The 22669-nt window shown below is 37.8% G+C and overlaps 1 protein-coding gene across 2 annotated transcripts in view; it reads right to left on the bottom strand.

Moving 5' to 3' along the window:
- Positions 1–22669, bottom strand: part of LTN1 (listerin E3 ubiquitin protein ligase 1) — a 62018-nt gene that overhangs the window by 6787 nt on the left and 32562 nt on the right. For both annotated transcript variants that reach the window (XM_007075036.3, XM_042998597.1), the window contains exons 19-25: positions 20015–20157; positions 7718–7853; positions 7370–7514; positions 6038–6251; positions 4939–5176; positions 4529–4603; positions 2013–2199 (exon numbers count right to left, since the gene is read on the bottom strand). In XM_007075036.3, the coding sequence (XP_007075098.1) occupies positions 2013–2199; positions 4529–4603; positions 4939–5176; positions 6038–6251; positions 7370–7514; positions 7718–7853; positions 20015–20157 (1138 nt within the window). The remainder of the gene's footprint in view (positions 1–2012; positions 2200–4528; positions 4604–4938; positions 5177–6037; positions 6252–7369; positions 7515–7717; positions 7854–20014; positions 20158–22669) is intronic.

The following is a 22669-nucleotide window of genomic DNA, read 5'->3' as shown; positions in this document are numbered from 1 at the left end:
ATATAGCAGAAATACCAAACTGTATACTTTAAGTAAATTTGATAGTATGTGAAACACATCTCAGTAAAGCCATGAAACACACATATGCGCATAGCTTTGTTCCAGTTCAATCTGGTTCACTGGGAGTTTTGTTTGTAAGAAAAAATTTTTTAAAAAACCAGACTTAGGACTGATAAGTTTTTTTAAAAAAAATCCTCAGCTTGTTTTAGAATTTATCTAATTAGTGCTATTAACATCAGTTATTCTGGTTTAGTATCTACAGCTCAATTCAAGTTCCAGGCTCAGTACGTGCTGCTCTACAATTCTTTGTAGAGCTTTCCCTAAACATGTAGGTCAATGGTTTAATGAAAAAAGTGATCCCTAGTTCTTTTTTTTTTTTTTTTAAGTTTACTATTTATTTTGAGAGAGAGAGAGAGCACACGCTCAAGTAGAGGAGGGGCAGACAGAGAGGGAGAAAGAGAGAATCCCAATGAATCCCATGGGTTTGATCCCATGAACTGTGAGATCATCACCTGAGCTGAGATCAAGAGTTAGATGCTTAACCAACTGAGTCACCCAGGCACCTGTGCATGGCCATTTTCTGAATTTATGAATATAAGACAATAAGAACAAAATTCCTACACGTGGAAGCCTCACTTTCCTCCAACTTTTTAGAGATCAACAGTATTTTAAGAAACAAATGTAAAAGCCCAACAAGGAGTTCTTGAACTGTATCACCAGCAAATAAAACGATCTCAAGTCACAAACATTAAGTGGCAGGCTTGAAGAAAAATAAAACTACTTTTTTAAAGTTTATTTATTTATTTTGAGAGAGAGAGAGAACATGCAGGAAGGGCAGAGAGAAGGGGAGAGAGAGAATCCCAAGCAGGCTCCACACTGTCAGTGCAGAGCCGGACATGGGGCTCGATCCCATGAACCACGAGATCATGACCTGAGCTGAAACCTAGAGTCAGACGCTTAACCTACTGAGCCACCAGGCACCCCAGAAAAATAAAACAATTTAAATATCTAGATCACTGTTGCTTCTCTGATTTGACTTTCCCCTTAGATATAAAAATAAAAAGATGTATTTGTTCATGTATTTGTATCAGGATCTGAGCGATCAGCAACAACATAAATTATAACTTAAGAAATCTGAAAAAAATCACATTTGAAAAGAATGCCATATTTAGTCACATCTTAAATATGAGGTAATAAACTGTCGGTTATTCGTACTGTCAAAAAGCCACTGTTTATATTTAAAAAGTCCTAAGTTTATTAAACTGACTCAATCAGTATTTGATTAAAACTTTTAAGATGGGGAACTGCCTAAAGAGTGAAAAGGAAACACACACACACACACACACACACACACACACAAAACTGTAGTAGATTTTTCCAGCTTCCCTCCTAGACAATGAGGTCTTACTTCCTAAACATGAGACAAGAGAGACATCTAGTGGCTGCTAGAATTTGGGCAAAAGAGTTCTCAGATATTTTCACCAATGAGAAATAATAGTTTGAATTACACAGGTAACATTTCACAGATCTTTCTCTAAACACTGATTTTCAAATAAGGTATATTCCCAATGATGTTTTGACTAGAACCTCCACAAGAGTCAGAAGCTAACCAAAGAAAAAACCAGCAAGATAGAATTCTTTTGAAATTATTACCATGGCAATACAAAATTAAATTATATAACTCTTGTTCCCTGCAATAAAAGGACTTGGTGGCTACATTCAGTTAGAAAAAAACTGATTCAAGCACATTCCAGAGATTACTTTTGCAAAAACTGTGTGTGTTGGCGGTGGGGGGGTGGGGGGGGGGGGAGAGGGAGAGTTGGAGGGGAGATCAGGAAGTAAGGGACAGAAATAAATTTAGCAGAATATCTGAAGTTAGCCAGATAAGATTCGATTAAAATGTGAGGCATTTCCCCCTGTTTTTCAAAAGGAGGGGAAACAAAGGGTTTAGGACAGTAACAAAGAAACACATAGAAGACAGAACTGTCAAAAGTTATTGTATCTTTATTTACCTGAGATGAAGCAGCTTTGAAGAAAGTAAGTATTAATTTCCAAGTGAGGAGATATCCCAGAACATAGCAGAAGTCTTCACTCAGTGGCTTAATAGTAACTATCTGTCCAACAGGAATACACCCCAAAACATTTTCTAGTAAGTCCTCTTGAGTGCTAAGAAGAGACATCAGCGCTGCTGGTGGTGACCTAAGAATCAATGGTCAAACACCACAATTTCCTCCATAACTTGTCTTTTAAAAAACTGATGATTTCCCACAAACCATTTTTGGGTTCCTGGGTGACTCAGTTAAGCTTCCAACTCTTGATTTCGGCTTAGGTCATGATCTCACAGTTCACGAGTTCAAGCCCCACATCCGGCTCTGCACTGACAGCATGGAGCCTGCTTGGGATTCTCTCTCCCTCTCTCTTTCTGCCCCTCCTTTGCTCATGCTTACTCACACTCTCTCTCTCAAAATAAACAAACTTAAAAAAAAATTTTTTTAAGTCCCCCTTATAATTCAGTTTTAACTTCTAATTTTGCATAATGGCAATTACAGAATCTGGGAGACATAAAATGTATGAATGTATATAAAATACATAAATATATACTTTTTCATATTTATTTAACAAATACATAGGATGTATATATATATATTTTAAAGTTTCTTTATTATTTTTGAGAGAGAGAGACCACGGACAAGGGAGGGGCAGAGAGAGAGAGAGGGAGAGAGAGAATCCCAAGCAGGTTCTGCGCTGTCAGCAAAAAGCCCAAAGCAGGACTCCAGAGATTATGACTTGAGCCAAAATCAAAAGTCAGACACTTAACCAACTGAGCCATCCAGACACCCCTCAAATACATAAAATGTAAACATAAAACATAAGTTTTGTATTTATAAACATGTAAAATATTTTTCATATTTGTATATTTTAAAAATATATGAAATATACTATAAAATATAGGCTCTAGAAGTTAGCATTTAAAAGAAAGACCCTTTTAGAAAAGATATATTTCAACCTTCTGTTTTATGGATGGGGAAAAAAAAATTCACACAGCCACAAAGGCTAAATGATTGGTCTCAAGTCCGTCAGCTATAGGAAGGGGAATGATGAGGGATACCAACTCCTACCGGGTCCCTAGAAAGGAATAAAAGCATAAGACGGTGTATGTCTTTTCAGGAAAGTAAATTCAATATTCAAATTAACTCATGACAATGTAAGTTAATTTTCTTCTTTCCTAAACTAGTGCACTCTTTAACACTTTCGGATAAACTTAGGAGATTCTCAAAAAGTGAAAGAGTTATGTATATCCTCTCAAATTCTGACACTGTAGTTCAGTTCTCTCTCACCTCTGTAATGTTTCCTTCCTTGTGGCCTCCTTTTCCCAGCCCATAAACACAGGTCTTCTTCAAGCTTCTGCCCTTAGGTTTTTACCTTCAACACCACCATCCCATGTACCAACCCTTCTCTATTCCACACCGACAGTGACTAGATTTGACAAATACCAACTCAGATACCTCTCCACTTTCCACACTGCCCTCCATGTACTGTTACTGTTTCTAGGATGGTCTCCACGTCTGCTTGCTTCTTTGTATAATTTGATTCATACTATAGCCAGAATCAGCTGGTACTGTTCCCATCTTCTACCAAATATGCCCCCAACCCCAGAAAATGTAATTTGTAAGTCCCTTTTATTATCTTAAGTACCCTTCCAGCTTTATTTTCCACTATACCTTCCCTGACTACTCCACATATTCACTCACTTATCCTTTTATTCAGCAAATGATCGGTATTTATGGGTCTGCTTTAGGCCAGGAACCATTCTGGGTGCTATGAATACAGTCGGGAACAAGAGACAAAATTCCTGACTTCACAGAGCTTCTACTCCAGTGGAGGACAATAAAAAATGTGTTAAGTGGCAACTACTCAACACCCCCAAACATATCCTGAATATTCATGCCTTTATGCCTTTGCACGTGGTATTCCCTTAACTTACATGGCCTTCCCCGCCCTGCTGAAGTGCTACCTAACTTTAAAGATCCAGCATCAATGTCTCCTCCTCCAGAAAAAGTCTTCCCTGCTGGTGCACAGCAGCTGTCTCTCTGACAGCCTGCTGCCTATCCTCTTCCATACCACCTGCCACACACTGGCTACTACCATAGAGGAATACTGTCTATAACAGATTATAAGCTTCTTAAGGACAAGAAGGATTACTCAGCACCATAGTCTCCCGTTAGCATTTAATTACTACTCTGCATAAAGTGGGTGCTCAATAGATATTGGAATTGATACAGTTTCCACACCTATCATGTGGTCAAAGAAAGTTTTGCTAAAATGTAGCAAATTGAAAATATAACTTAGGAACAATTAAGGAGAGAAACTATCTTTCTGGCTGAATTCTAGATTTCATTTATATCTTACAGAGAACTTTAAAAGATATATTGAATATATACTCTAAATTTCGAGCTTTTGCATTTATCAATCTTCTAAAGTTACGAGGTAGATTATAAGAATTAAAAAAATTATTTAAAAAACTTACAAGGCTGGTTCTTCTTCTTCATCTCCGTATGACTTCAGATTATCCTGATCATATTGTGGTAATTCAGGCATCAATCTGCGGGTCAGAATATATTTCATATTATATTAAATTGTTCATTGTTAAATCATGCTCAAGAGCAGAAAGACCAATACTTACTTTGTAATGAGGATATTTTTAAATGGTTGTTTTCTGAAATAACCAACAATGGCCAGGACTATCTAAATGGAAAACTGTGTATGGAGAATAGTGACCTACATGATCAAAACTTTGGCATCCCTGTTATTAAAATGCATGATCAAGTTTTGTGTTTTGTTTTTGGTTTTTTACTTTGACTTTTTAATGACTAAGAGAACTAATATATTCTATTTTTTATACCACCACCACAATAATTCAATTGGAAGAATTCTTACTTGTATAGCATATGGTAAACAGCAATTTGCACAGGCCGAGCTCTGTAGAGGAGTAATGGGGCCAAAGTATTTAGCAAAGTCTGAAGATATTCTGGTAAGTTTGTTTTTTGGCCAGCAACCAATTTTGAAGGGAGTTTTTGACTCAATAGCTGGTCCTTTGGGATATATGTTAATGTTTCACACATGGGCTTCAGCACTGCATTCTGGAAGGATGTTTCAGATGTATCTTTGCTTTCTCCTGATGACAAAAAGGAAAGAAATATGCACATCCCAACACAAAGTAAGTAATACAGCTTGACTGATTCACAGAATGTCAGATGTCATTATTTAAAAAATGTTTATTTTTGGGAGAGTGTAAGTGGGAAAGGGGCAGAGAGATATGGGGACGGAGGATCCAAAGTGGACTCTATGCTGACAGCACAAAGCCCAGTGCAGGGCTTGAACCCATGAACCACGAGTTCATAACCTGAGCTGAAGTCAGACTCTCAACTGACTAAGCCACCCAGGCTCCCCCAAATGTCATTTAAGAAAATGAAGTTAAAAATTGACAAACATTAGTACTGTCCTAGCTAGAAACTGTCATTTTAACAGATGATCATAACTGCTTAATAACTTCTATTAAAAAAGAGAGAAGTTTGGGGCTCCCGAGTGGCTCAGTCGGTTAAATGTCCCAACTCTTGATTTCGGGTCAGGTTATGATCTCATGGTTAGTGAGTTCAAGCCCGACATGGGGTTCTGCACTGACAACGCAGAGCCTGCTTGGGATTCTCTCTCTCCCTCTCTTTCTGCCCCTAGCCCACTTGTGCTAAATAAGTAAACTTAAAACAATTAAAAAAAAGAGAAGTTTGAGTTATAAATAATCTATTCATGTTATCCGAATTACTATTATTTTAATGCAATAGACTTTGGATAATTTGTTATTTTTCAATTCTTGACTGTAAAAGCAGAAGCATATGTGATGCTTCTAGATGCCAAGCTTTTTCTCAGGCTCTTTTCTTAACTATTCTGTACTGTTTGAGTTAAACATCCAAAGTATTTGTTTTGAAATTTTCAACCAGTCATTTGCAATGAATCTCACTATGATTCCCCTTCCACTTGCCTGTAACAGTCACCAAAAGAGGTAAAAGCAAATTGTGGATGCCTTGGGAAAAAAATTCTTTCCATTCACTGATTAGATTCACGGGGAGATTGCCAATGGTGTCCAGAGTTGTGGAATCAAAAAAAGCACTGAGCTCACAGGCCAAATCACAGCTGACACAGGCAAACAGTTGTACAAGTGGAACAGAATACAGTGTGTGATTCTCCCTTGTTGTCTGAAGAAACAAAAATATAATAGGTAAGCAGGCGTCTGCCAGAACACCACACATCAAGGCAACAAAGAAAAGGCTCTTTCATTTCTCTAAACTTTAAAATAGAAAGCAGCTGAAGTGTAGAGTCTCTGGAGACACACATTTTACATCAAAATAGTTTTTTTTAATTAAATACTAAGAATTAGAATCAATCAATTTATTCTGAAATACTCTTTTTTTATTTCTAAAACTATGAAAGAAAATATCAATTACCATTTACCAAGTAAAATATATGAAAAACATTTATAATCTCAGGAGCCTAACTAATTAACTAATTGGGCATTATTAAGTCTACTTTAAAACAAGTAAACTGAGGGGCGCCTGGGTGGCGCAGTCGGTTAAGTGTCCGACTTCAGCCAGGTCACGATCTCGCGGTCCGTGAGTTCGAGCCCCACGTCAGGCTCTGGGCTGATGGCTCGGAGCCTGGAGCCTGTTTCCGATTCTGTGTCTCCCTCTCTCTCTGCCCCTCCCCCGTTCATGCTCTGTCTCTCTCTGTCCCAAAAATAAATTAAAAAAAAAAAAAAAAAAAAAACAAAACAAGTAAACTGAGGCTCAAGCAGGTCAGATTTGAACACCCTAAGCCACACACACAGTAGCAAATGCAGGGGAGATTCGGAACAGTCTAACCCTGATGAATTGCTTTGTGTGTCCGTAAACATCACACCTGCTTTGTGTCATAAAAACAACACTAATTTCCCTGAATTTGCTTTACCTTTAACTTATTACTGACACAGTACATTTTATGAATAATTTAAGAGTCAAAAAGATCAAAAGAATAGTCACGAAAGATAAAACCTGCAAGGGCTGCACTACAAATACTACGTTAAAATGAGCTGATGGAGAGAACACTTTAATAGCAGGGGATTCGGTCACTCAATGATACTGGCAGACATTAAAACTCTATCACTTTACTGTTCTATCAAACGGTACCTGGTGACAAATATATCTTTAGTGTTTAAATGTTTGCAAAAGAGCTAATTATAATTACTATCATTACTTGGAGAGTAAGATTAGTAATTGGTTCTAGTATACAGATATGCATGAAGACCCAACAGAGGTGATGACACATCGAGTTAATTTACCTCCAACCAAGCCAACATGGAGCACATGATGAAGTCCCATTCACTCTCTGCCAAAGGAGATGAACAGTATTTCAGGAACAAGGAAAGGAACCGGATTATTTCTATATTCACACCTAGTATCTCTGGACTTACTTCTGATAGATTACTGTGATAAAGACAAAAGCAAAACAAAACAAAAGAATTATATGCACATTCAGTTAGAAACTATTTTATCTTAAACCTTACTTATAAAAGTCTGGTTTAAATGTTTCCCATCTTGTTACTGTGCAAAACTGTGATTATAAGATACGCAATTCTAGATACACATTGTAATGGGGGGTGGGGAACATAGTATAAAATATCACCTACCAACTGAAAAGAAAAACATCTTCATGATCTTTCTTCCAGGATATTAGAATTTTTAATATACCATGCAATAGCTCCCCATCATCTATGCTTCTGGTTTGCAGACAAGAGTTGAAAATGGCAAGATGTCCAAAACCTCCTAAAGTAAAATTCAAAATGAAAATTAACCCACATCTATCTATACATATTGCCTTAAACAAAAGTCTTGTCTTACAGATGTAGAAATTATTGCTTCCTCTGATAAAACTGGTGTTTGAAAAAAACTAGGGATGATCACTCTCTTCTCAAAGGATAAACAAGTAGGACACTCCTGTTAAGGCACAAAGTTGTAAAAAAGTATAGAACAGGAGAGACATCACCCAGGATGGTGACATAGGTTGTTCCTGACTTTGCTCCCCTTCACAAGAAAAACAGCCAACAGCTATTCAAGAGCAAGACATCACCGAGAGACTGCTATGGGTTTGAGGCTGAAGCGCCCCTACACCTCTGAGACGAACACAATATGCATTAGGAAGGGAAGAGAAGCAGCTCTACCCTGACTGCGTTGCCCCTTCCCAGGAGAGTGCAGCACCGTGTGGCACGCTCTGCCCTGAGACTCTGGCTCCTTCGGTAGGAAAGGAGAACCCAGTGGGGAAAACCAGCACCCCTCATTTATTGTGAGTTGCTTTGTGGGAGCCCCTACTCCGATCTTGCCCCACTGGGACTGCGGGGAGTCTGTGACAAAGAATGGGGAGGTGACTGTAACAACCAGCACATAGATCTTGGCAGACCAAGTTCACAGCTGCATTGCCCAGTTGTAATCCTCACCAGTGGCTTTTTTTATCTGTAGAACCAGGACAAGGGTGCACTCTGACCAGTGAACACAGCGGGGTACAGATCTGCCTGATTCTGATCCTGGAAGTTTTGCCAACCGCAGAGCCCAGTTTACCCATGCCCAAATAAGCAGCTGAGTCACAGCCCCACCCACCATGGAGCATCTTCCAGCCCCATCAGACCAGAAGGGCCGGAGACAACACCTGAAAGCTGTGTGGCCCGATGGCACTGGAGCCAAGAGGGGGCTGAGCAGGGCTAATCGCCCCAGAGCAAAGGCAGTACTGTGCCCTGAGGCTTCCCCTGCTACACACAAGCACAGTGATTAATTCCCAGACAGGCTGAGGGTAGCCCCTGGCCCCTGCCAATCACAGAACGTGTTTGGGAAACTGAAGAGTAGCCTAAAGCGGCCTCTCTCTGTCCCAGCCAGGCAAGGGAGTGGAGACATATGGAGAGGCAAGGGAGTGGAGACGTAGCCCCACACGTGGAGAGTCTTTAGGCCCCATCTGACCGGAGGGCTAGCAAAAATTCCTGAAAGCTGTATAGCACAGCAGCACTACAAGTGAGAGGCGGGCGAGCAGAGCTGATAGTTTACAGAGCAAAGCCAGCGGCCCTGTTCAGTCAGGGAACTTGAGATGTACTTCTGTTTGGGTTAAGACAATCAGAGCCTTACTGGCTTCAGAGCTACTTCTGCCACTGTGCCCAGGCAGAAAATCTTCATTTGTAGCTCCACTCTTTGCCAAATACAGCCTTCGGCCGGTATGACCAGAGAACCTAAGCAGAGCACACGGGAAGCTCCATAACCCGTCCACTGGGCTACAAAAGGTGACACCTGGACAGAAAGCCGAAGCCGCGGCCTCCCCCATCTGCAGGGCGTCACCTCCTAAGGGAATCCTGTGCACATTCTTGCCAATTCAGGTCCCCCAGCAGTGAGCTGCACAGACTCTGGACTTTGTCCTGCTGCCCTGCCAGGGCAGGAAAGCTAATTCACAGCCCAATCTGCTACGAATACAGTACCCAGTCCTAACTATCTAGTGAGTCTGACCAGAGAATCCAGGCAACTACAGGACCCTCCTACAGCCTCAGGTACGGAACCAAGCTACAGTTCTGTCCAACTGTTCTCCCCAAGCCTGTCCTCAGAGCTCAAACAGCCTTGTCCAAAAGCAGACTAACAGCAGGCTCTACTTACAAAAGGACGGTGCCAGCAGACACACCTGAAAACCCAAACTGAGCTGACTGATAAAGAACACTCTCTGCCACAACCAACCTACAAATCATAACGTTTGCAAGAGGAGCACAACTGAATGTGCAGATACCACCGTAAGGAAAAAAAGGATCACAAATAATCAGATAAATCTGACACCATCAAAGGAAACTAGTAAAGCTCTAGCAAATGACCCTAAAGAAATGGAAATCAGTTAAACCCGCAGACCAAGAATTCAGAATAATTCTCTTAAGAAGGTTTTCAGCAAATTACAAGAAAAGACAACTAAACAAAGTTAGAAAAACAATGCATGAACAAAATGTGAAGTTTGATAAGGAAACAGCAGCCATCAAAGCAAACAAACAGAGGGGCGCCTGGGTGGCTCAGTTGGTTAGGCGACTGACTTCGGCTCAGGTCAAGATCTCACAGTTCGTGAGTTCGAGCCCCGCGATGGACTCTGTGCTGACAGCTCAGAGCCTGGAGCCTACTTCAGATTCTGTGTCTCCTCCTCTCTCTACCCCTCCCCTGCTCATGTTCTGTGTCTCTGTCTCTCAATAATAAATAAACGTTAAAAAAAAAAAAATTAAAAAACAAAACAAACAAAAACACCCCCAGAAATCCTGGAGTTGAAAAATACAGTAAAATGAAATGAATTCAATAGTTTCAAAAGTTGACTGAACTATGCAAAAGGATCAGACACCTTGAGAATAGGACACTGGAAATTATGTAGTCAGAAAAGCAAGATGAAGAAAGAAAATGCCTATAGGAATTATGGGACACAATGAAAAAAGAAAACAACTACAATATTCACATTATGGTAATTCCAGAAGGAGAAGAGAAAGGGACAATAAGTGTATTTAAAGCAATAATGGCTGAAACTTCCTGAACCTGCAGAGAGAAATGCACATCCAGATCCATGAGGATAATTACTTGGTAATAAATTGAATGTGAATAGGGTTACCCTCAGTCATATCATAATTAAATCGTCAAAAGTCAAAAGAATTTTAAGAGTAGCACAAATGATAAATTTTATATAAGAGAACTCCCATTAGAGTATCAATGGTTTGCTCAAAAGAAACTTTTCAGGCCAGGAGAGAATGGGATGACATTCAAAATACTGAAAGAAAATGAATGCCAACCAAGAATTCTATGCCCAGCAAAGCTGTCCTTCAGAAATAAAGAAGAGACAGAAAGTTTCCTGGATAAAACAAAAGCAAAAGGAGTTCAATACCATCAGATCTGTCTTACAAAAAAGGCTAAAAGGAGTTCTTTGAGTTGAAGTAAAAGTACACTGGTTAGCAACATAAAAACATAAAAAGGTAGCATAAATCTCACTGGTAACAGTAAATAAATAGAGTTGAATTCTACAATATGACAACAGTGGTACATAATTCACTTACAACTCTAGTTAAAAGGTTTCTTCTTTTTTAATATAGTAAAAATGTGGCAGCTGGGTGGCTCAGGTGGTTAAAGGCCCTACTTCTGCTCAGATAATGATCTCACAGTTTGTGAATTCAAGCCCTACATCGGATTCTCTGTCTCCCTCTCTCTCTGCTCCTCCCCTGTGCAGTCTCTCTCAAAAATAAACATTAAAAATAAATAAAATAAAATAAAATATATTAAAAATAACCATAACTACAATAATCTAGCAATTATATAAAAAAACCTGCAAACTGTAACAACAATGGTAAATTAGCAATGATTCTAATTTAAAGTCACCAGCTACATTAGCCCCTAAGAGTGTCAGCCTGTTCTTTGAAGCCAGCCATTGACTTCTCCTCTCTAGCTATCAAAGTCCTAAATGGCATCTTCCAAAAGAAGGCTGTTTTGTCTACATTGAAAATCTATTATTAGTATAGTCATTGTCATTAATTATCTTAGCTAGATCTCCTGGATAACTTGCTATAGTTTCTATATCAACATTTACTGCTTCACCTTGCACGATTATATTATAAAAATGGCTTCTTTCTTAAATCTCATGAACCAACCTCTCCTAGCATCAAACTTTTCTTCTGCGGCTTCCTGACCTCATTTAGCCTTCTTAGAATTGCAGAAAGTTAGGACCTAAAGGGAATGTTATAGCTGGTTTGATCTTCTATCCAACCACTAAAACTTCTCCACATCAGCAGTAAGGCTGTTTGCTTTCTTATCATTTACGTGTTCAATGGAGAAGCACTTTTCATTTCCTTCAAGAATTTTTCCTTTGCACTCACGACTTAGCTGCTTGGTGCAAGAGGCCTAGCTTTCAAGCCTATCTTGGCTTTCAACATGATTTCTTCACTAAGCTTAATCATTTCTAGCTTTTTTTGTTTTCTTTTTTAATCATTTCTAGCTTTTGATTCAAAATGAGACACGTGACTCTCCTTTCACTTGAACAGGCAGAGGTCCTTGTAGGGTTATTAACTGGCCTGGAATAGGCAAACCGAACAAGGAGGAGGAGGAGGGAGACAGGGGAATGGCCAGTTGGTGGAACAGTCAGAACACACCACAACACTCATCAATTAAGTCAGATGTCTTACATGGGCATAGCACATGGCACCTCCAAATAATTACAATAGTAACATCAAAGATCACTGATCACCAGAAAAAAACATAATGAAAAAGCTTGAAATACTGCAAGAATTACCAAAATATAACATATAAACATGAAGTGAGCAAATACTGTTGGAAAAATGGCACTGATAGACTTGCTTGATGAGGGTTGCTATAAGCTTTCAATTTACAAAAACAAACAAACACACAAACAAAAAAAACCCCAGTATCTGCCAAGTGCAATAAAGCAAAGTGCAACAAAACAAGGTGTGCCTTTATTCTATATCAGACAAAACAGACTGGAAATGACAAAAAGAGATGAAGACATTATAATGATAAAAGGGTCAATTTTTCAAGAAGATAGTATAATTCTAAATATTTATGCACCCAACATTGGAATACCTACATATATAAAGCAAAAACTAACAGAGCTAAAGGAAAAATACAGTAATACAGTAACAGTTGGGGACTTTTAATACTGCACTCTCAACAATGAAGATAGGTTATCCAAAGAATCAGTAAGTAAACAGTGGACTTAAACAACACCAAATGGACCTAACACACATAAAAAGAAGAAAACAGACTCCTATATCCTAACATATATGTATTTATTTAGAACACTTATGCTTCTGTTCTATCCAACAACAGCAGAATACACATTCTTCTAGGACAGACCATAGACTGGGCCACAAAACAAGTCTCAGCAAATTAAAAAAAAACCCTGAAATCATACCAAGCACTTTCTCTGACCACAACGGCATCAAACTAGAAATCAGTAACAAGAACAAAATTTGAAAATTCATAAAGAAATTAAACAACACTTTCCTAAACAACGAATAGATCAAAGAAGAAATTAAAGCAGAACTAAAACTTTGAGATAAACAAAAATGGAAACACAACATACCAGAACTTGTGGGATGCAGCAAATGCAGTCCTAACAAGGAAGTTCACAGTAATAAATGCTTACATTAAGAAGCAAAAAAGATCTCCAAATCAACTACCTAACTCTATGACTTAAGGAACTAAAAAAAGAACAAACTGAGCCCAAAGTTAGCAGAAGAAGAAAAAAAAAAAAAAAGATTAGAGCAGAAATAAAAGAGAGAAGAGAAAAATAATAGGAAAGATTAACAAACTAAGGGTTAGTTTTTGAAAAGAAAAAAAACTGACAAACCCCTCAATAGACTACCCAAGGGAATAAAAAAGAGAAAGGACTCACATCAACAAAATTGCAAATGAAAAAGGAGACCTTACAACTGATATCACAGTAATTCAAGGGATCATAACAGGCTACTATGCACTACACATGCCAACAAATTGGACAACCTAGAAGAAATGGAAAAATTCTTAGAAACATACAACTTAACAAGACTGAATCAGGAAGAAACAGAACATCTGAATAACACTAATCAAAAATGAAGAGAAGGCCAGGACCAGATGGCTTGATTGATTGAGAAGGCCAACTATTTAAAGAAAAATCAACACTCATTCTTCTCAAACTCTTCCAAAAAATGGAAGAGGAGGGAATACTCCCAAATTCCTTTTATAAGGCCAGCATTATCCTGATACCAAAATCAGGAAAGGATACTACTAGAAAAGAAAACTACAGGCAAATGCTCCTAATGAATACAGATGAAAAATTTCCAGTAAAATACTAGCAAACTGAATTCAGCAGCACATTAAAAGGATCATTCACCATGACCAAGTGGGATTTATCCCTGGAATGCAAAAATGTTTCAACATATGCAAATCAATATATATATCACAGTAATAAAATGAAAGAATCCTATGATCATTGCGATACACAAAGAAAAAAGCATCTGACAAAATTCAACATCCATTCATAATAAAAACTTTTAACAAATTAGGCACAGAAATAACATGTATCACAATAGTAAAGGATATATATGACAAGGCTTCAGCTAACATCATATTCAATGGTGAAAGGCTGAAAGCTCTTCCTCTAAGATAAGGAACAAGACAACAGTGCCTGCTCTCACCACTCCTTTTCAACATAGTACTAGAGGTCCTCGCTAAAGCAACCAGGCAAGAAAGAGAAATAAAAGGTCAGAATTGTAAAGGAAGAAGTAAAATTGTCTCTTTACAGATGACACGATTTAATATATAGGAAATCCTAAAGACTCAACCAAAAACCTGTTAGATCAATGAATTCAGTAAAGTTGCAGGATACAAAATTAACATACAAAAACCAGTAACATTTCTATATAATAACAACAAATTTTCTGCAAAAGAAATAAGTAAATCAATCCCATATACAACAGCATCAAAAACCAAATATTTAGGAATAAATTTAACTAAGAAAATGAAAGTCCTATTTTGAAAACTATGGGATATTAATAAAAGAAATCAAAGACACAAATAAATGGAAAGGTATCCCATGTTCATGGATTAGAAGAATTAATATTATTAAACTATCAATACTACCAAAAACCATCTATAGATTCAATGCAATCCCTATTCAAGATTCCAATGACATTTTTTTACATAAGTAGTAAAAAAACACTCCTAAAATATATACAAAGCCACAAAAGATCCAGAATAGCCAAAGAAATTCTGTGAAAGAACAATGCAGGAAGCATCACATTTCCTGAAACACAGTATAATAGGGCATAAAAACAAACATACCAATGAAACAGAACTGAGAGGCGAAAATTAACCCAAGTACATATGACTAACTAATAAATGACAAGAGATCCAAGAATACTCAATGGAGAAAAGATCGTCTCTTCAATAAATGGTGCTGGGATGATAGGCTATTCACATGTAATAAAACTGGTCCCATATCTTACATTACTTGCAAAACTAACTAATTAAAGGTTTAATCAATTAAAGGTTTAAATATAAGACCTGAAACTATGAAATTCCTAGAAGAAAACAGGGGAATAAAGCCCCTTGACATGGGTCTTGGTAATTAATTTTTGGATAGGACTCCTAAAGCACAAGTAACAAAATAAAAAAACAGACAAATAAGACTACATCAAACTAAAAAGTTTCTGCACAGCAAAAGAAATCATCAACAAAGTGAAAAGACAATCTACCAAATGGGAAAAAATATTTGCAAGCCATATATCCAATAAGGGATTAATATCCAAAATATATAAAGAACTCCTACAACTTGAGAACAAAAAAACAGCCCATTTTAAAAAGGACAAAGGACCTGAACAGACATTTCTGCAAAGAAATATATTTCAGGCCAGCAGATATATGAAAAGATGCTCAACATCACTAGTCACTAGGGAAATGCATTAAAGCTACAATGAGATATTACTTCACACTTACTAGAAGGGCCATCATCAAAAAGATAGGTAACAAATGCTAGCATGGCTGTGAAGAAAATGGACTCTGTGTGCACTGTTGGTGGGACTGTAAAATGATACAGCCACTATGGAAAACAATATGCAGCATCCTCAAAACATTAAAAATAGAACTACCATATGATCTAGTAATTCCATTTCTGGGAATATAGTTAAACCTCAAATAAGGTGGGAATTAGGGGCACTGATCTCCCCACCCCATGCTCTTGAAAATCTGCATATAACTGCTGACTCCCCAAAAACTTAACTACTACTGTTGACTGGAAGCCTTACCAATAACATTGACAATTAACACATATCTTACATGCTATTTGTATTAACTATATTCTTATGGTAAGGCTAGAGAAAAGAAAATGTCAAGAAAAGCATAAGGGAAATACATTTCTAGTATTGTATTTATTGAAAAAAACGTGTATATAAATGGACCCACACAATTCAAACCCACATTATTCAAAGGTCATCATATATCCAAAGGAAACAAAAATGCTAACTCCAAAAGATACCTGCACCCCCATGTTCACAGCAGTATTATTTACAATAGCCAAGACATGGAAACAACCCAAGTGTCCACCAATGGATGAAGTGGAAAAGAAGTTGTGGTAGATATATATAGAATGGAAAACTATTCGGTCACAAAAAAAAGAGGACATCCTGCCATTTGTGACAACATGAATGAACCCTGAAGACATTATGCTAAAGTGAAATAAGTCAAAGACAAATACTATATAATCTCACTCATAAGTGGAATCAAACCAAACCCAAACTCATAGAAAAAGAGATCAGACTGTGGTTAACAGAGGTGGAAGATCAGAGGAGAGGGGGCTTGGAGGAAAGATGTTGTAAAGTTACAAATTTCCAGTTATGCGATAAAGAAGTACTAGGGATGTAATGTACAACATGTTATATGATATATAGGAAAGTTGGTAAAAGTTAATCCTAAGAGTTCTCATCACAAGAAGGAAATTCTTTTCCTTTCTTTTCTTTTTATTATATCTGAGAAAATGGATGTGACCTGAACCTACCAAGGTAATCATTTCACAATATATGTAAATCAAACCATCATGTTGTGCATCTTAAATTTACACAATTATGTACATCAATAATTTTTCAATAAAACTGAAAAAAAAGTATAAAATGTTAAAAAAAATCACAAGTTTTGGGGCACCTGGGTGGCTCAGTCAGTTGAGCGTCTGACTTCAGCTCAGGTCATGATCTCGCAGTTTGTGAGTTCGAGCCCTGCGGTGGGCTCTGTGCTGACAGCTCAGAGCCTGGAGCCTGTTTCAGATTCTGTGTCTCCCTCTCTCTGCCCCTTCCCCGCTCATGCTCTGTCTCTCTCCGTCTCTCAAAAATGAATAAACGTTAAAAAAAATTTTTTTTAAAGAAACCACAAGTTTTCAGCATGGCGAGGGTCCAGGATGAAAGCAAAAAGAGGTAAAACTGGAGATCAGTTGCCCTAAGACTGTAAAATGTTCAACAGGCCAAACTAAGGACTTAGGTTTTTATCCTGTAGGTAAAAGGGAACCAAGGAAGAAAAGCGGGAAAAATGTATAATGTATTTAATCCTCCTTTAAAGGCAGAGGAAGAATTTTTTTTTTTTAATCTTCCTGGCAAAATAGAATAGGCAGCTCAAGTATAATCAGAAACAATGGATTTTCTAATAACTAAATAGTGAAAAGTACATTAGCTAATTCTGTGTCATTACTTTGGCTGAAAGAGCAAACCCAGTTGTCAAATCTCAAAAACATTCTTCCTCCTCAAGGGCTTCCACACAGCTAGGCACCTCGTGGTCTGTGTGACACTCAGCCCTGTCTCCTGCCCCTGCTTCCCCTGTGCCATCATTCAGTTAGTTATAACCTGTGCGGGAGAAACCACCTGCACTCCCATTAGGTATTTCTTCTCCTCTCCACACAGCCTGTCCAACTGCATCCCCTGTTCCACCACTGCAAATCCCAGCCTTAAGCAAACGCAACTATAAAGCTTACTACCCTAAAAATTTGTTTTTGACATCAGCTGGCCCTAGGTGCCATAAAGTAATTCTTTTTGACAAATGTTTGTCGATAGGCATATTCTTCATCCACTACTTCAAACTTTCATTACCTTCTTAAAATCTGCAATCCAGCTTCCACTCATCAAATGACTGAGCCCAAAGAGACATAAAGCTAAGTAAGGAACACATGAAGTTCCCTATGTTTTCTTTATTCACATCTGCCCCCCGCCCCCACATTTCTCCTTAACTTCTCTCAGAAGAAAGTCACTCCACCTACACAAGGTCAGCATCTTCTAACTAGATCCCATCCCTCTCATCTCCTCAGTGGGAACTATCATCAATGACTCTGTCTCTATTTTCTATTCCTCCTACTCTACACCTGTTTTCCCTCTGACCTTGAATTCGCCTCCAGTTCTCACCTTCTTTCTACATCCCTTTTCACCGAACACTTAGAACTATCTGGCTCTATTTTCTCACCATTCTTCATTCCCGTAATGCCAAAGCTAATGGACACTTTTCAGTCCTGAATTTTATTTGAACCTCTGTGGCATTTAACAAGGGTGATGAATACTACCTAAAACTTCTCTGCTTCTCTTTATCTGTGGCCCTTATTCTTAAGTCTCCATCCACCCATACACCCCTTATATTTACGTACCGGTGTTCCCTTGATATTCTTCTCACTCTTCACTCTCCCCAGACAAGCTCATTCTTATTTATAAATTAGACTACCACCTATATGACGTGGCCTTTGAAAGGAGTATTTCCATCAAGTCAACAGACAATCTCCATTGGAGTATTATTCCATAGTCACCGTAATCTAATGTTTTCAAATTTTAACACTGGCTCCCTGTATACCCCTGCCCTATCTTCCTCCCAACCTTCAAGTCTCCTTTAAAGGTTCTCTCATGCACGGTTTAAAAAACAACAACAAAGGTTTTCTGTGAGGCCTAATGGTATTTCCTTCTATCCAATTAAGATATAGAATCACAGAGCCATGCCAATTCTATTTCCTTAATCTCTTTCATTTCCAAATCCTCTCTTCCATCTATACCTTGATTTAAACTGTTTATTTCTCATTAAGTCTATTCCAACAGTTTCTGTCTTATAACCCAAATCTCACTTCCCTCATATCCACCTTTCACAGTTATCAAAATAATTTTTTTTGAATAAGAGAGAGAGAGAGAGAGAGAGAGAGAGAGAGAGAGAGAGAGAGAGAGAGAATGAGAATATCCCAAGCAGGCTCCATGCTCAGTACCGAGTCCAACGTGGGGCTCAATCTCATGACCCTGAGATCATCACCTGAGTCGATATCAAGAGTTGAATGCTTAACCAACTGAGCCACCCAGGTACCCCTCAAAATAATTTTCTTTTTTTTTAATGTTTATTTTTGAGAGAGAGAGAGACAGAGTGCAAGTGGGGGAGGGGCAGAGAGAGAGGGAATCACAGAATCTGGAGCAGGCTCCAGGCTCTGAGCCGTCAGCACAGAGCCCAACGCAGGGCTCGAACCCATGAACCACAGGATCATCACCTGAGCTGAAGTCAGATGCTTAACCAACTGAGCCACCCAGGAACCCCTTACAATAATCTTTCTAATGAGATAGTCTTACTACTCTCCTACCTAATTTGAGCCAACAGCTCCTTAGTGCCTACCTCTTAAAGTCCAAACTCCTTAACCTACAATGTTAGGCCTTTTCCCTACTATTTTCTCAAAATTCAGCTTCTTGTACATCCTAACACCATTTGTCCCCAGCCTTCTTCCTGAAATGCCAGCCAAACTCAACTCTCAACACTTTTTTGTTTCTGTGTACCTGAAATGCCCATCCCCAATTATATCCACATGAAAAACTATCCTTCATCACTTATATTTTTCTCTTTGTGAAATCGCCACTGATGCTGCAAAGCAGAGCGGAGAAACTTGTTTTCTGCTGCTTTGACACACAGGCCATTTTTCTGATACATTGGTTATCACGATATAACTTTATGTCTGTCCTTTCCACAAAAGGAACTGCCACAGAGCCATGTTCGGTAAATGTTTATTAAATTAATAAACTAACTAATAGAGTACAGAGTGTCCAAAAAGGTTTAAAATACAACGAAAGCTATTCTGTCTGTTACCTTTATATGTTCAATCAGTGGTTGACTAGGGAGAAATTGAAATTAAGCATAGCTAAAAATGCTATACATGGAAATAATTAGAGGACACTGGTGGGTTTTTGTTGATACCTGTGGTTTTAGTCTTCCCTAAGGCTGTAGCATTTCTGTACTGCAAAGTGGTAACAGCCACTCCCCAAAGACACCCATACTACTGACTGTCAACGTGTTATGTAGCAAAGTATAAAGTAGGAATAAATCAGCTATAATTCAATTTACCTCTGCTAGATCTGGATTTAGATATTAAGCAATAATTAAAGAAATATTTATTATCAGGCACTAACCATTAGTACTGCAAAGATCTTCCTTAGTCCAGGCCAAAAGGGGAGGTATACATTGAGCAATGAATTCTTTCTTGTCTTCTTTTGACAAAAATGGACAGAGACTTTGAATGGTATGCATATTGCCTTCCGTTAGTGGGAAAAACCTGTTTAAAGGAAAAGTATGAATTATATTTATCCTAAATATGCAGTTATTTCAGAAAATTCCTGCTCTTCAAAATATTCAAGAAGACTAATAACTCCACTATATAAAATAACTGTATAGGAAAAAAAAAAGAAACTATGAAAAGAGATTGACAGCTGCTGATTCTTAATGATGAGATTGTGGATATTTTTTACTGCTTCTCTTTTTTACATGTTTCTAATTTTTATTTATTAAAAACATTTTTTTTACTGTTCATTTATTTTAAGAGAGAGAGAGAGAGACAGAAAATAAGCAGGAGAGGGGCACAGAGGAGGGAGAGAGAGAATCCCAAGCAGGCTCTGTGCTGTCAGCACAAAGGCCAACGTAGAGCTCAATTCACAAACCGTGAGATGATGACCTGAGCTAAAACTAAGAGTCAGACGTTTAACTGACTAAACCATCCAGGCAACCCCCCAAATGAACTATTTCTAAGTGTACAGTTCAGTAGTGGTAAGTACATTCCACCTGCTGTGCAACCAATCTCCAGAAGTCTTTTCCTTTCACCAAATTGAAACTCTACCCATGAGGGGCACTTGGCTGGCTCAGTCTATACAGCATGCAACTCTTGATCTTGGGGGTTGTGAGTTCAAGCCCCACACCAGGTTCTGAGATTGCTTAAAAATAAAATCTTAAAACAACAACAACAACAGAAAACAAAAAAACTACCTATGAAACAAGAACTCCTCATTTCCTCTCACCTCAGGCCCTGGCAACCACCATTCTACTTTCTGTCTCTCTGAATTTGACTACCTTAGGTATCTCCCAGAAGTGGACCATATAATATCTGTCATTTATGATTGGCTTATTCTATTTAGCATAATGTCCTCATGGTTTATCCCTGTTGTATCATGTGCCAGAATTTCCTTCCTTTTCAAGGCTAAATAATATTCCATTGTATGTATATACCATATTTTTGTTTATCCATTCATCTGTTGATGGGCTCGTGGGTTGCCAGAAGTTTTCACTTTTACAAAATCACTTCTTTTATAGATTCTGGGTTTTTGTGCTTTGCTTAAGATCTTCCCCATATCGAGATTATACAGAGCTTCTTAATTTCCTTTGATACTTTTATAGGTCTGCTCTTTACATTTAGCTTTCATTTGGACTTCAGTCTTGTGTATAATGTAAGAGAGAGGCACCTCACTATTTTTTTCAAACATATCCAATTTTCCTAACATCATCTAATATTCACTCACCTCACCGATTTGTGGGTTTTATTTATTTATTTATTTATTTATTTATTTATTTATTTATTTATTTGAGACAGAGACAGAGCACGAGTGAGGGACAGGCAGAGAGAGAAGAAGACACAGAATCCGAAGCAGTCTCCAGGCTCTGGGCTATCAGCACAGAGTCCGACGTGGGGCTTGAAGCCACGAACAGCGAGATCATGACCTGAGCCAAAGTTGGATGCTTAACCAACTGAGCCACCCAGGCACCCCACTCACCTCACTGATTTGAAAGGCCACCTACATCAAAAACTAAATTCCCAAATATGTATGGCTCAGTTTCTGGATTCTGTGTCTTGATCCACTGATTTGTCTATTCACCAATTTAATACTGCTTAATTATTGTATTGGTAAGACAATTCCTTTTCACTTTTATCTTTCAGAAATTTCCTACCTATTCTTGAGCATTTTTTCCTTCAAATGAATACTGTGTTTAGAGCAGTTTGTCAAGTTTTTCAAAATATATTGCTGGAATTTTTATTGAGATTGCATTGCAATTACAGATTGATACAACCATTTTTACAATTTAGCTTCCTACCTTTTTTGTAATCTTTACTAAAATTTCATAATTGCATTTTTGTTGTTCAATTTATTTCTAGGTATAGTTTTGTTGTCATTGTGAATAGAATCTTTTTTCCCATGACATTTTTAATTATTACTACTGAATAAGAAAGTTTCTGATTTTTCTGCCAAGTATATATATCCATATTAGTAATTAGTTCTAATATGTCTCCAGTTAATTCCCTGTTACTTTCATAATCAGAAAAATTAAATTATGCTGAATAAAAAAGCTAATATCGAAAGATCATATGCTGCATGATTCCATTTATATAACTTAACTAAATGATAAAAAGAACAGATTACTGGTTGCAAGAGATGAGAATGGGAAAAAGAAAGGTGGCCTGGCTGTGAAAGGGTAACACAAGAGGTCCCTGTGGTAACACTGTTCTGTCTATTGGTCTGAGGTGGCGTCACACATGGGATCTACACAGAACGCACACACAAATAAGTACATGTAGACTTGGTCAGTGGATTGTATTGATGCCATTTTCTTATTGTAAAACTGTATTAAAGTTATGCAAAACAGTACCACTGAGGGAAACTCAATGAAGGGTATATGGAATCTCTTTATATTAGTTCTTACAATTGCTTGTAAATCTATAACTACCTTAAAATAACAAGTTTAAGAAATTTTTAAATAAGAAAAAATTGAAATTTATTTCATGATTTTAGTGTACAAGATCA

This window comes from Panthera tigris, chromosome C2 (assembly GCF_018350195.1).
Source record: "Panthera tigris isolate Pti1 chromosome C2, P.tigris_Pti1_mat1.1, whole genome shotgun sequence".
Taxonomy (NCBI): domain Eukaryota; kingdom Metazoa; phylum Chordata; class Mammalia; order Carnivora; family Felidae; genus Panthera; species Panthera tigris.
This window is presented reverse-complemented; position numbering and strand designations above follow the sequence as displayed.